The following is a 14,037-nucleotide window of genomic DNA, read 5'->3' as shown; positions in this document are numbered from 1 at the left end:
CGATGGCATCTTGGACTTCTTGATCCTTGCATGCTGAGGATGGCTATATGTTAGAGGGCCCAGGAGAAAACCTGAATTCTGGCTGAAAACTTTCATTAGTAAGCCTGGGTAGCCCAGACAAACAGTGCAGTTAGAAGTCCTCAAAGCAGAAGGAACGAAATCTTGAGCAGTCCATCTTCCTACAACCCCCTGAAGTCCATTTTGTGAGCTGAGAGGCACAGATAATGAAGAATCACCCAGCTGATGCCAAGAGCTTGTCAGCCCAATTAATTCTTTATCTCAAGGAAAATAATCTTCAAGCTTCCTCTTATCTAGAGGACAACTTCTAAGGCTTGAGGCCTGTCATAACAGGTGATTGAAAAAAACATGGCACCTATTAGGCAGGAACCTGGTTGGATGAAGAACCCTCATGTGATTCCTCCACCGGTTACTTCAACAAACCCACTAGTGCAGCAAACCGGGGTTTTGCAGAGCAGCAGTGAGGTCTTCTAGCAATGCTGTACATTACGCAGCACAGGCGAGCCAGAGGTCTTGACCTCTTTCCAGAATTTTCCACCCTCAGCACACCCCTCTCACCCCTTCCTTTTTTCCATTTCAAGGAGGTCCCGTGTTGAAAGGATCCGGGCAAATATACACATTTATTGTAAGATATAATAAATCTTATCAGCTTGTTCATCTTATCCTGTGGCAACAGTCAATTATGTTCATTTGATTCAGGCTGGTTTGAAACTGAGCAGAAAGCACCTCCTGGAAAGCTTGTCGTGACTGACAAACCCCAGAAGCTGATGCAGCCGGGGCTGTTATTCCCAACAAGAAGATGCCTTGAGAAATTTCAAACAATAAGGCAATTCTGAATAGGCCTAGATTCAGGACTGTGATCAGAGCCCGTATGAGTAAAATAAAGTGGTGAGCAGAAGCCCAGGAAAGCGGTGGTGGGGGGGGATGCTGTGTTTGGGACATTCCTACTGCCCGATCCACTGCTGAGAATCATTTCCTGGCCAGATTGCTGAAAAGGCAATAGGTATCAACAGAAAAACCCTGTAAAGCCCAATTCATCTCCCTGAAAATGGACCTTAGTAGCACAGCATGAGTCCTAGAAGCACAGGGGTGAGCTGTAATCTTTCCTGTCATTGCTGAAGGAAAATTTCAGGCAGTTTTTTAACGCAATGTGATGTCTGCTTTTCTTAAATCCTGCAGTTAAGACCTCCTTTTCTCTGTAAAATTGCTGTTCAGAAAGGCAGATAGGAAAAGGCTGTACGTGGGTGGTAGCTTTTTTTTTTGGTTGGTTGGGGATTTTTTTGTCTTGGGGGGGTTAACTTTCCATTTAAAGCAATCCTCAAGAGCAGAGCTCAGCAGGGCACTGCAGCAGAGGCAGGAGGCCGGTTCCCAGGAGAGCAGGAACGCACAGCTCCCGGCAGGGGGAAGCGTCCAGCAGCAGAAAAGCTGGATGAGCACCCCAGAAGCAGGGACAGGCAGCCCCGGCAGCACCCCACTGCTGCTGACCCACCAACTATATACCGGAGCAGATCCAAAAGCGGTTTACAGCACACAGCTCGCTCTCTCCCCATTTGAAAGAGCCTTGCCATCCTTTGTTTTGGTTTACCCTTCCTCCTCCACAAGACTCTGTGGATATGAAGCAATATAGTTGTGTCATCTGGATTTTCTTACTGTAATATTAACGTTTCCTCTTTAATATTAACAGTCTAGAAAGGAAAATTACTCTAATTTATGCCATAAATTCCCAGCTCATTCAAGAACAACACTGTCCCAAATTACCTTCTTATTACAAGCTTTTATAAACCTATGCATGCAAAAAAGTGGTGTGGTTTTTTTTTAATGTCTACAGCTGGCATAAAGGAAATATTTAAAAAATAAAGCTGAAAATGCCAAAGATCCAAGAACCATCTCCCCCAAAGCTTAGTTTGTAATTAATTCAGTGTTAAGAAAAACATCACTTTGATATCCTTCAGATGCTTGTTCCCCTGTTAAAAAAAAAAAAGAAAAAAATATCAAGAGAACAGAATCAACCATTCAAAAAAAAAAAATCTACTACCCAGCTTAAAGGGAGACTTTAATCTCCTTGCCAGTTTTAATTCTTGCTGCTCTTTTCTTTGCCATACAAGCACAAATAATCTTTCATTTTAAATTCACATCATACATGTGATTGTTCAAAGAATACTGCAGTGGTGTGTTTCACAGAGCTCATTGGAACTGCTGTTCCATCAGCTCACAGGAAAGGGGGACGGTGGGGGATACAACTCAGAACAGTCCCCTCTCCCCAGTGCAGGAAAGCACTGGGCAGAGGAGTGTGAAGGACACAGTACTGAAGAAAGGACAAATGGAGATGCTGCCTTTGCTTGTCCTGACACCTTAACCCCCCACGTGATCATTTCCCACCTTATTTGTACCCTCCCAAAGACCAGAACCCCTAGGATTTTCTACCATGTGGTCTGCTAACATGTATCCTGAGAAATTTCCCTATTTACTGGTTTAAAAAACAAGTTCCTTGGACAAAGACTAGGAGGGGAAATAGGAATAGAAAGAAATTAAGTGACCTGTCCAAGATCACGCTGCAAGCCCTCAGCAGAGCCAGGACTGGAATACAAGTCCCCTCACCTCATGGCCTTCCTCTATGCTCAAGGTTGTCCAAGTCCCACCAGTACCAGGAGAGCACTATATCACATCACACACAAGAGCAAAGGTGGAGCTGGAATGGGGCTTTCTTCTCCATCCAAACCCTAACAGTTTCGGCACTTCTGAACAAAAGCACTAATCAGTCCAAAATAGACATTAACAACCTCAGAACTAAGGAGTACTGGGAGAAGTATGCGTTTTCAACTGCCATTAACATGAGACATTGAAATTTTAGTATTACATCCCCAGGAATGTTCTAATTTTTAACCAACTCCCTTTCTCCGCACCCCAGCACACCCCTCCTTCCACCTCTTATACAAAGACCTAAGGAAAGATTTTGCAAGTGCCATGTTTCAAACACCTGGCCTGCATATCAATGTTTTCTGCATCCCACTCATCAACAAGATCACGTCATTCTGAACTTGTTCTTTTTCCCCTCCATGCAAATTTAAATGATTTAGTGGCTCCATCTGCTTTGTCAAAAGCGCCCAGACACCTCAGCTATATTGCTCACTGACTTGCTTTAGGCGTAGCAGCCCAAACGTGAAGTGTGTTACGTTACAGTTTTGCATCGTTATGGAAAAATGCGTGCTGTAAGAACTCAATGGTTCTTTGTATATTGCATTAAATACATACATATTTTAAATAAAAATCTGATGTTTTTCTGAGATTTTAACACCCCATTGAATTCCAAGAAGCCTGCAAACTCCAAAGACTGGAGAAAATGAAGCAAAAGTGGAAAAACAGGCAAGAAATCTCTATTCAGCAAGTTCTTGAAATGTGCATAAACAAATTAAGTATTCAGTTTATTCAGCAAAATATGAAAACACATCAAAAGTGTTCCTAGGTAATAAAAGAGCAGATAAAAAAAACAGCAAACATACATATTTCTTCAGTTGCCCACAGTTCAGTATCACGTAACTCTCTACTTCTTCTCACATGCCACAGACCTGTGGCCAGGACACAGGCATCTGAACCCTGACGTGGGGCTTCAGGGAGCCATGGGGCCTCCATGCACCCTGGCTCCCAGCTTGCAAGAGGTGGAAAACAGCACAAGATAAACCTCCATCAAGATAAACCCATGACAGGATGCTTCCACGTGATAAAATACCAATCTTACAAACACAAGATAGGTGCTTTGACAAACAAAGTGGCCAAAATGTTATCAAATGGACACAATGGATGGCTCACAAACATGGAGAGCTTGATGTTCATCCAAGCAGACAACTCCTAGAAGCCACTGCATGTATGCTTAAAATCAGGAGCTGAAATTGTTAGAAATTCCTCCAAAAACACTGTGTGGGTTATCAAAATACAAAGACCAGCAAGAAAGCTACAATCAATTTAATTTTTTTAAATTACCTCTGCCATTAAGCTTTCACTACAATTTCCACTTCTATTATGCATCATTTGTTTGGAAGGACAGGGTGGCTATCGCATATTTTAATCAGAAACGAACAGTTCTGATTCAGAGTGGCTGTCCTTAGTTTTATGTCTATAAACTGTTTCATTCTTTTTATATATATCCATCTGTATATAAAAATGAATAAAATATTTTGACACAATTCTCAGAGCATAACTAACATTCACACTGGAGCAGCTATATGTCAGTGACTACGGTAGGGCAAACAATTACTCTGAAAGATTTTTGAGGCTACTAATACTAATAAAATTAAAAACTCCAGAATAGATATTTTTGTTTTGCAAGAAATTCCCTTCCTCACAAAGAGAGCACCTTCAAAGTACAGTAACTTAAGCAACATATGGCATTTACATTTTCATCTAGATCTTTAAAGAAGCCCATTATTTCCTTAGATTTGAGAAAAGAACCCTGCTTTATTTCACCACACCAGCCATAAATTATTCATTAATTCTGTTTGCTAACTCTGTAACTGAGCCCAGATGTTTCTGCTGGAGAGGCATTCCATAAGAAAAGTTAAATATAGCAAGCTGTGTGGAGAGAGCAGACCTCTCTCTCTCTCCCCCCACCACAGCATGCTCAAATATTACTTGAGAGAAAATAATGAAAACATTGGAAAAATATTCTGAATATGCGAGTCTGTGAAACGCCACAGTCTGATCACAAAATTTCATGTAAAAGAGCCCCCACACATTCCACTTGGGTGTAACTGAAGTTACTGGTCCTGTCTCTGGGAAAGGTACTGGCACTTTCACTCGCCAGAGTAAATGCAGAATTTACAAGCAGAGGAACACTCCTTGCCATGCATCATTTACAAATATAAATCAAGACTTAAGTTTTCAATTACAAGAAACACTTCCGAGCCAGCTACCAATAGCAATAACCATGTTGATGAAGAACTGAGAGCATCGTATGGAATTTCTTACAGAACTGACACGGAAACTCACTGGTGGGAACTTTAAATCCATTTCAGTGCTTCAGAAGAACTTCAACCATTTCACACTAGCAAAGATGATTAATGCTGACGTTTATAATCCAATACTAAGAGCACAGTCCTGTTGAACAGAATGGAAGACGCCACCTTCAGCCACCCGTTCAGACACGGTTATGGTTTCTAGTACTGTTCAGCAATTGTTTTAAGCTTGTTTGGAAATGCCTATTTTAAGTTAGAAACCACTCCCAATCATTACATAGTTGGAGAAAAAGTGAAAGACGCAAGGTTGAACATCGCAGAACCGCATTCTTTGGAGTTTGGAGACTATTCTCAGGCATGCAACACTTCTTCAGTTGTGAACAATGATCACAGGAGAGATTTTGAGAGGTCATCTAGTCCCTTTGCTCTGCTCCAAGGCAAGATCAATCCTATTTAAACCACTAGTTTCCTAACCTGTTCTTAAAAATTTCCAGTGTAACAGATTCTACAAGATGACTTCGCAGAGGGAGGGTATTTTGGGGAAGCTGTTATAAACTGGTGTGGTAATGACACTACTTCCTTGGTACCACATATCAGCTCCTGTTATCCAAATTTACTGCACTTGCAGAGTAGCAGCTGAGCACCTTGTAGCCAAATCCTGTTGCTCTTGAGCCACCTGTGTCCACAGGAAACTTTGCAAAATACGTTAAGTCTAACCGTACTGGTAACAGAGGCACCTTCCACTAGCTAGCAAACAGGCAAACAAACCTCAGTATATATACTATTAGCCACCTTAGAACACAATAAACTCTGCAGGCTATTCGTAAAAATGTGACTATAGAGAAGACTGAAGTCATAATTTTAGCATGGGAAGACATACTAGCACTAGCTTTAGTCTCCTCAATGTCAATAATGTTAGGAATAATGGAGTAGTAGCACAGGTCAACAATCTCAGGGCAATAAATATCTATTTTTTTTCCTAGTCCATGCTGCCAGAAATTTTCTTTATTTCTGGTAGTTACTCAAAGTTAGCACAAACAACAGCTACCACAGCATGTCTACCATGGGCAATGACCTCTTCATTTTGCTGTGTAGACAGATCTTAAGAACATCTCACTTCTACTTCAGAGATCAGCTGGAAAGCAGCCAATGAGAAGAAAACCAGAACAAATTTTATTTAAGTTAGTCACCCCAGCAGCAACTTACAATTGAGTCCACCTATATGAGGAAATGTTTCCTCTCCAGCTACTAAGGAAGAAAAGAGTTATGCAATGTGAAACCTAGAAACAGGACCCAGTTACAGCACATGTGGGAGATGGAAGATGACAAAGGATCTGGAGGCTCTCACAAAATAAAGACCATATGTTGGAACAGTGGAAAGTCTTCTGTGAAATCTTTGCAGGGGGAGAAGAGGGAGTAGAGCACAGGTGTGAAGTACCAAAAGGAGTCAAAACAGAAGAACAGACTCTCTAAGATATATAAAATATCTATAGACTCTATAAGATCTATAAAAGATAGCCCATCTTGAAAAACCCTTTTCTAATATATGGAGGGAACATTACAGCAAAAGAGAAAGAACTTTTAATCTTCTTTGCACTGCATTAATTTCTAGAGCAATGCTGAGCGAAATTTTTTTTGTGGAGCGAAACCAGCACCTGATGTATTTCCTGGTTCATGCATAGTAACAGAAGCTGCAGGAAAGTTTCAGTTCGGACAACTAAATTTAGAAAGTGAAACATCAAATCTGAAGCAATGTCTTGGCTACAAATTATACATAGCTAAGTACAACTGTTTGAAGTTTAGATTGTCCTTGTTTAAGCAAAAACCAGGCCCTTATGAAGCTGTCTGTACACCTAAATTTGTGCCTACTTCTCTTTCTCCACAGGTATTATGTTTGATAACAGGGATAAAACCTTAAGTTAAGAGGTACTCTAACAAGAATTCAGCATGCAGCTCACTTGGTAATTATAAAGAGGTTTATGGGAAAAGAAAGCCATACTTAAGACCTACCTGCCTGTATGACCTGTTACTTAGGCAGAAAAAGAAATGTCACAAAGAAGAATTTTTGGTCTTTAATCTGTACTGATTTCTATTACAGTAATCTACAGCAATTTAAACAACCCAGATCTAAAAAGGTCCTGAGCATCTCCCACTTTGGGGAGTCTTATCTGGCCCGCTCACTTATTGCACACATACAAACTGATTATATTCCAGCAGAATTAGGACCAGATGGGGTTTTGCTGTAAGCTTGATTTTTTTTTTAAGAAAAGACTTGTTCTTTGTTACTCCCCCTCCCCCCCCCCCCCCAAGAGATAACAAACATATTTAACATCTTAAAAAAAGAAAGAAAAAAAGAATGTTTACTTTGGTTGTGCTAAGCAGCCAGGTGCTATAATACTGCAAGTTTCATCTGTAGTCTGCAGTGCCGTAAGTTCCACCATGTTAACCATCACATCGGTCTTGTGGCCGGGAAGCTTGGGAAGCACAGAAAGTATCTTCTCTGCAAGATTGTCACCATGATGACCAACTGCTCCTAGGGAAAAAGAGACCCCAAAACTGTCAGGTACATAACTAGAATGGGGGAAAAAAACAAACAAACAAACAAAACAAAAAACAAAACCACAACCAAAAATAAAACCACAAGGCACTGAGAGCAAAATAACCACCACATGTTTTGGGAAGAAGGACACTGGTAGTCACAACATCAAGACCACAATTAGCTTTTCAAAGATACTTTGCTACAAAAGTAAAATTAATTTCTGGAATGTCTGAAGTTAAAAGTATTGATAACATTTCAGAAAGATTCATTTAAAAGGCATAAATTAGACTTACGTTTTACAGCTAGTAGATATTCACTGATTTTGTACTTAAATATGCAAAATATTTCTCTTTGCATAAGAAAGTTGTTAGTTAAACAAGATTTGCAATGGTTATTAAAAAAAGCAGGCAAACATTTATATATACATGTACACATGCAAACTATACTTTTCTAAACTAATAGGACTGTGCTTAAAGGGGCTGTATGCAGGTTGCATATGTAGCTACCCAGATAGACTGGCATAATATTAAAATAAACAAGTACCAACAACATTTCACTGTCAAGGCCATCACTCCTATGTGGACTGAAGGCAGCACAGGTGAAACCAACACGAAATTATTAAAACAACCCAATTTACATAGTATAAAATGTCAATTTGACCACATTCCAAGAGAAACTCCGAATTCCAGTTGGCACGTTTTCTTCAATTCTCCTGATTTCAAACACACATGCTCTTCTTTCCATTCACCAACTCTCAACACAGGTGCTACAACCAACTTACAAAATACTAAGACTGTGAGCCAAGCCAAAGCAGAAAAACATGACACACACTACAGATGAAAAAGTTGGAGAAGGGGACCAGAAACCTTATTGCCTTTAAGTCAGGAACAAGTCAAAGGTATTTGTACTCTGCCACTTTAGCTATGGTTCAGCTATCACCTCAGGGCTGGACACCAGTGCTGAGCTGAGTAGTGTTCTCCTGGCATTACTCACAAGAGAAAGGGGACTTCTGAAGCCACCTTTGAGAGGCAGGAAAAAGATCTTTTAGGCCATGGTCCCATTCCATCAAATTCTGTCCACGTGGCTCCCTATCTGTTCTCACTTCTGAACATTTCCAAAGACAGAGATCTGTTTCAACAGGTGAAGTCAGCTTCACATGCTCCATAAATCCTAACAAGGCCCTTATATCAAGAATATTAATGGGGTCAGATTACTAACTGCTCTTGGATAAGCAAAAGGTTGTTTCCAGCAAGTCTACAGCAGCCATGTATCCATGTTGTAAAACCACCTCATGGCTTATCAACTATTCTGAATTGTAGTAGAAGTCAAAAAGAGAAGCAAGGATGAAAAAGGAGGAGAAAAGTAACGCCAAACTCTGCACTGGCAATGCCTCTATCCACAGAAGGCAAGGAAGGCACACATGTCCAGCACATGGTGGTACTGCAGTGTGGACACCTGGCCGCTCAGCTGGATTGAGATTACCAATTTGTTTCACCAGAGATTGTAATAGTCACAGAATGACAGCAACTTTCCTTTCTACCATCCCCAGACAGATTTAGACCACTGAAGTACAGATGAAACGAGCTGGGTTGTCTTTGCGACTCCCTAAGCCATCTGCTCTCCAAAATCCCTACATTTTTCTTAGTAGGTCAGTCACTTGTCAGCCACACTGCAGTTATCAACACTCGCAAAAGTTACAGACATGGAAAACAGATGGTAATCTTCTGAACCACCACCCCCACGTACTGGAAGCAATGTCTGTCTCTCCACACTTGCTGCACACGAGCAACATTTAGCTAGACACGACATTTAGCTAAACTGGAAACACCTCGAATGCAAATAAACCCACATTAATTATTAACATGCCTCCTTTCTCCTTGGCAGAGGGGGAAAGTCTCAGTGTATTTAAGTTGCTTCCACAATTAGCAAGCGCCATCTCAGCCTCCTTCCCACAACTGCTACTTCTTGGAGGCTCCCACTGGTCCGCAGGCGCTAATGGCTTTTGCTCTGCCTCATCAAATCAATCAGAAAAACATATCCCGGAGCTTTTAAAAACCCCTATCACCCCTGACCAACTATGCAAACCAGCCAAGGCTGGGAAGACAGCTAAATTGCATGAGACTAGGACAGGAGATCACGGGGAATTGCTTCTCAATCGCGCTGACTTCAGCAGGGTGCACAGGACCGGTTTCCCGCCTCTCTCCTCACCGCTGTGGAGGACAGTCAACAGGCCGCTCAGCAGCTTCTCATGACCAACAGCATTCAAGGCAGCTGGTAGCTTTAATGCTGCCAAAGTGCACGCAGATTGGGTGTTAAAGTGACAAGGAAAAGTTATCTGACGAATGCAAAATAGGAGTCTTCAGGCCAGGCAAATACCCAGCCTTGAGGATGCAGGAAATCTTATGTATCACACTGCTCTAATTTTACATTGTCTTCTCACTAAGAGTTACAAACTGAAATACGTGACATTTGATACAGGTTGTAGCTGGCACAGTTGGCAAAGTCGACCAACTGATACTTTAACAGCAGCCAGGAACTCATTAACTATATCCCCCCTCCCCCCCAAAAGGCATCAATGACATGCATACAAGAAAATATTTTCCTAAGCCCATTACCAGCCCTATATCACACCATTTGTACTCCAATTCTTATGTTCTCCTACTGGTTCTACTGTCCAGTTCAAAACCAAAACAAGCAAACAAAAAAGCAGATTTAAGGAGCAATTGCATATCACAGAAGTAACATGAGAGCTTGGGCAGCAGGAATATTTTAAAGTCAGTTGCTAAACATGAGGTGCTTGAATTAGAAAGCAGTTCTACAAAGGCATTGCTCACTAGCCAACAACTAATGCAGCTAATTTCTACTGGTTGGTTTTCCTTCAATCAAGGTTTAAATATAAGTCAGTGTGCACCAAAACAGTATGTAAGGCACGTCTTGCCCCCACTATGAAGCTTTCTTAACACATGCTGTTTTAACTACTTTGTAGATTAGTTCAGGACTGGTGATTTTGGAAAGATAGATGGACAAACCCATTCCAGTTTTCATGATGTTTCAACACTGCATGCTCACCCAATGCTTTTCTGAATAAGATCACCGCTAGGAAGACTTTACACTAAAGGACTCTAGTGGGACAATTCCTATGATGCAACTTTCTCTGGCAATGCATCACCTCAGTGAAAGCAGGGTTTAAAATATCAGGAGGCAGAAATGTTTACACCTATTCCCTTGAAAGAAGCTGGATATTCGGAGCTCCAGTTCCAAAGCTTATCAATGTTTTGCCGTATTCTTTCACCCAGCGTTAGCTTAAGCTGACCTTGTTAAACAGTGCTAGAAAGCAGCCTGTATGTTCCCAGGAACCATTGTGCAGCATTCAAGGCAAACTAGAGCATCCTTCTACCTTGCCAAGAGACAGATCTATGTTCTCCTTTGTACAGACAAATGAACATCAAAGTAGTCAGTTATCTGTCCCGCTATGCTGGCTATTGAATCTAAAAACAACAGAAATAAACACAAAAAAAACCCCTCACCAAACACCACAACACCCCCCCCTTCCAAAAAAACCCAAAAAACCTGTAGCCCAGCAATAGGAGCAAGGAAGCCCACAGCCAAGCACAGCAGCATCAGAGTGCTGCCATAGAAATATGAGATTCCCCATCTCTCACAGCCAGCTACTGCAACACATGTAAAAAGTAATAAATTTGGAGATAAGAAACACTTAATCATCTGCTCAAGGCTCATGTAATTTCCAAGCCCCCTGCACTGACCTACCTAAAGAAAACTGCAGTTTTCTTTACATAGGCAAAACTCATTCCATTTATTTGCTTATCTCTGTAAAGCCTCTATAACAAATTCAACATCTGAAGCATTTAAAAACATAGTATAAAAAATTGTATGCCTATTCCATGATAGCAGAATCTTTACAAACCACACCACAGCAGAGACTGCACCCTCACCCACGGTACTGAGTTGACGCCTCTTGAATATTTTCAGCTGCCATCACTCCTCACAGCTGCAGTCTACAACCTCAAGTAACCAGAATAATTTAAGCACCAGTTGCCTCTTGTGTCAAAGCCTCAGCCTGGTTCATAAAAAGGGGACTACTGTACTTTACAGGCCTCAGTATTTATGTTTTCAAAGCCTTAGCTTATATAGTAAGGAATTAAAAAAAACATGGTTTTGTTTCCTTTAAAAAGACATTACTGTCAGTCCACCAATGCGCCAACTTGGAAGATGCTACAATCAGAAAGAGCATGAGTAAAGCACTCCAAATTAGAAACATGACAGATATAATGAAATAAATAGACAATTACAAACAATCAGTTTAAAACAAGAAATAATCAAAGAGAGATATTAGTCAGAACCAGACTTTACCAGAAAGGCATGGGCCTACATTAGTCTTCACTCTCACCCTCCTCTATGAGTGGGATTATGCGGTAGAACAATTAAGGCACACCGCAACTTTCTTGTCGCTGTGGCTGCTCCCAGGAGCTGAAAGGGAATGGTATCTACACTTCGTCGATGAGAGCCTGAACTGTGCTTTTTGTATCTGTTAAAAGGCTGAAAACATTACAACCAGCTCAAGGGTGTGATGCAAAGACAATGCCTGGCTGACAGTGAGGGAGATGATACAGAAAGTTAAACCTGAGTTTGCAGCCTTGGCTGTGGGCAAACATTCCTGTGATTTTGACCAATGAATGCAAAAGTGCTAGAGGAAGATAAAAGTGCTGTTGCTGACAGCACTGAAATATCCAACTTCAACAACACTCACACAAAGGTTATTACTCAAAGCTATATATTAACTGCACAGGCACCCCCTGCTATTCATTCTTCTCTGTCTTTTGCTCACTGTATTGCATTTCAAAATCACCTGCACATACCAGCGGGTCTGATCTGAATCTGAATTCTCTCAGTGCCAGGAGGCACACAAGGCGCGAACATCGTTCTTCCACTTCGATCGGTCTGTGGCTGCGTGCTCTGGAGTCCCAAGGGCCACAGCGCAGTCTTCTGTTGGTTTTTTCCTCAGGACACGACCGATCCAGTTCCATCTCCTCCTCCTCACTTCATTACTGATTTTCTCCATCTCCACCATTTCGGGTTTTTTTTGAAAGTTGATGCTCATCGTTTCTGCAACTTTTTATTTTTTTTTCCGGGAGGAGGTAGTTGGCCTCCTGCCCAACCCCCATGACTTGGAGGGCCAGTGGTTTTTCTGTCAGGGTGGCCTTCCCTTAGGCTGCGTTGGTTCGCGGCACCTTCTTCAATTTTATCCGGTGCACCCTCCAGAGAGGGATCCCCTATCCACCACCCAGGGGACGCGCCTTCTAGCCGTGCAGCCCCAGCCGAAGGCATACCAGTGGGTAAGACCTCACTATTCCCTGTGCCTACAATGGCCCACATCCTAAACGCTGCAAAGGACCAAGAGACTGGAAAGAGAAACGCATCAAGCTGTTCTGAACACCAATATATCTATGAGCTTACGAATGAAAAGCCAGAAAAACTGCTTCATAAAAGGTGTGAATGCTGGCAAGGTGGTGACTAAGAAACACGTAAAAGGAGCACGGGGTTACAATATGGGGTTACAAAATGGTACCACAATGGAAATATTTAGCAGCACATATTTAGAGGAGAAAAACAAAGAGCAATTAAGGTGCCAGAGCTAGCTCTGACTTTAACCAGTGTCACTTACCAGAGCACCACTCTAGCTGGGAGGATTTATTCTGCTTTTTAAAGCAAAGGTAGTGAACTTTAAAACAATAAGTAGGCAAACAAAAGCAGCACTACACATACCTACAGATTAGGGACAGCACCAGTAACAGTTTTATACAATCAGAATTCAAGAAGTGAGCGCAAAGTACTAAGCCTGGGATCTCCCCAGGGCATAAAAACATTTCTGGGGCACTGCTTTATCCATAAGATCCTACACTGCAGGGATAGGCAGTATCCATGCCATACCCAGTTGAAGCCATGCCACTTCAGTGAGGACAGCAAAGACCATGGAAAGAAGATCGTGGTTACAGCTCAGCTGAATGTTATGCCATACAAAACAAAAAGAATTATTTATCTTAATTCGGTATTTTCCTTTCTAATCATTAAATACAGCATGCATAAGTAGTGCTGAACACAAAAAAATTAGATTATAAAAAGTATTCAATAGAGCTGAATCCGAATTTTAGAGTAATAGCTCAGAAGAGATTCTTTGTTTCATGGAACCTAGAAAGCTAATCTAGTCAGTTGGATGCCTTCTGATTTTTTGGATAGAAAAACGTGCCATTTTATATGTGACTTTTTTTTTTTTTAAATAATTGTCACAACAAAGAGAATACAGTTTCTTGACACTGGCACCAGAGTTTCTTTACTAAAATGTACTTAATACTTCTTTAGTATGTTCTTTAAAGTGGAAAGTTCTTAATATTTATTTAAGTACCAGTGTTTTCCCTTAGTTCAGGTGTTTGCAACTGCAGCATCAGAAAAGGCACTTTTGGGACATTTTGATTTTTACTGTTAGAAATCAATCATTATTACTAAAAACTATTT

The 14,037-nt window shown here is 41.2% G+C and overlaps 1 protein-coding gene across 1 annotated transcript in view; it reads right to left on the bottom strand.

Moving 5' to 3' along the window:
- Positions 1-14,037, bottom strand: part of SCFD2 (sec1 family domain containing 2) — a gene marked incomplete at its 5' end in the record, with an annotated part of 208,652 nt that overhangs the window by 190,617 nt on the left and 3,998 nt on the right. Inside the window, one exon of the mRNA XM_082316582.1 lies at positions 7,332-7,500. Coding sequence (XP_082172708.1) covers positions 7,332-7,500 — 169 coding nt within the window. The remainder of the gene's footprint in view (positions 1-7,331; positions 7,501-14,037) is intronic.

The sequence above is a fragment of the Platalea leucorodia genome (genome assembly GCF_965183815.1).
Source record: "Platalea leucorodia genome assembly, chromosome: 6".
In the NCBI taxonomy this organism is placed as follows: domain Eukaryota; kingdom Metazoa; phylum Chordata; class Aves; order Pelecaniformes; family Threskiornithidae; genus Platalea; species Platalea leucorodia.
The sequence above is the reverse complement of the archived record's forward strand: the minus strand, read 5'-3'. Positions and strand labels throughout refer to the sequence as shown.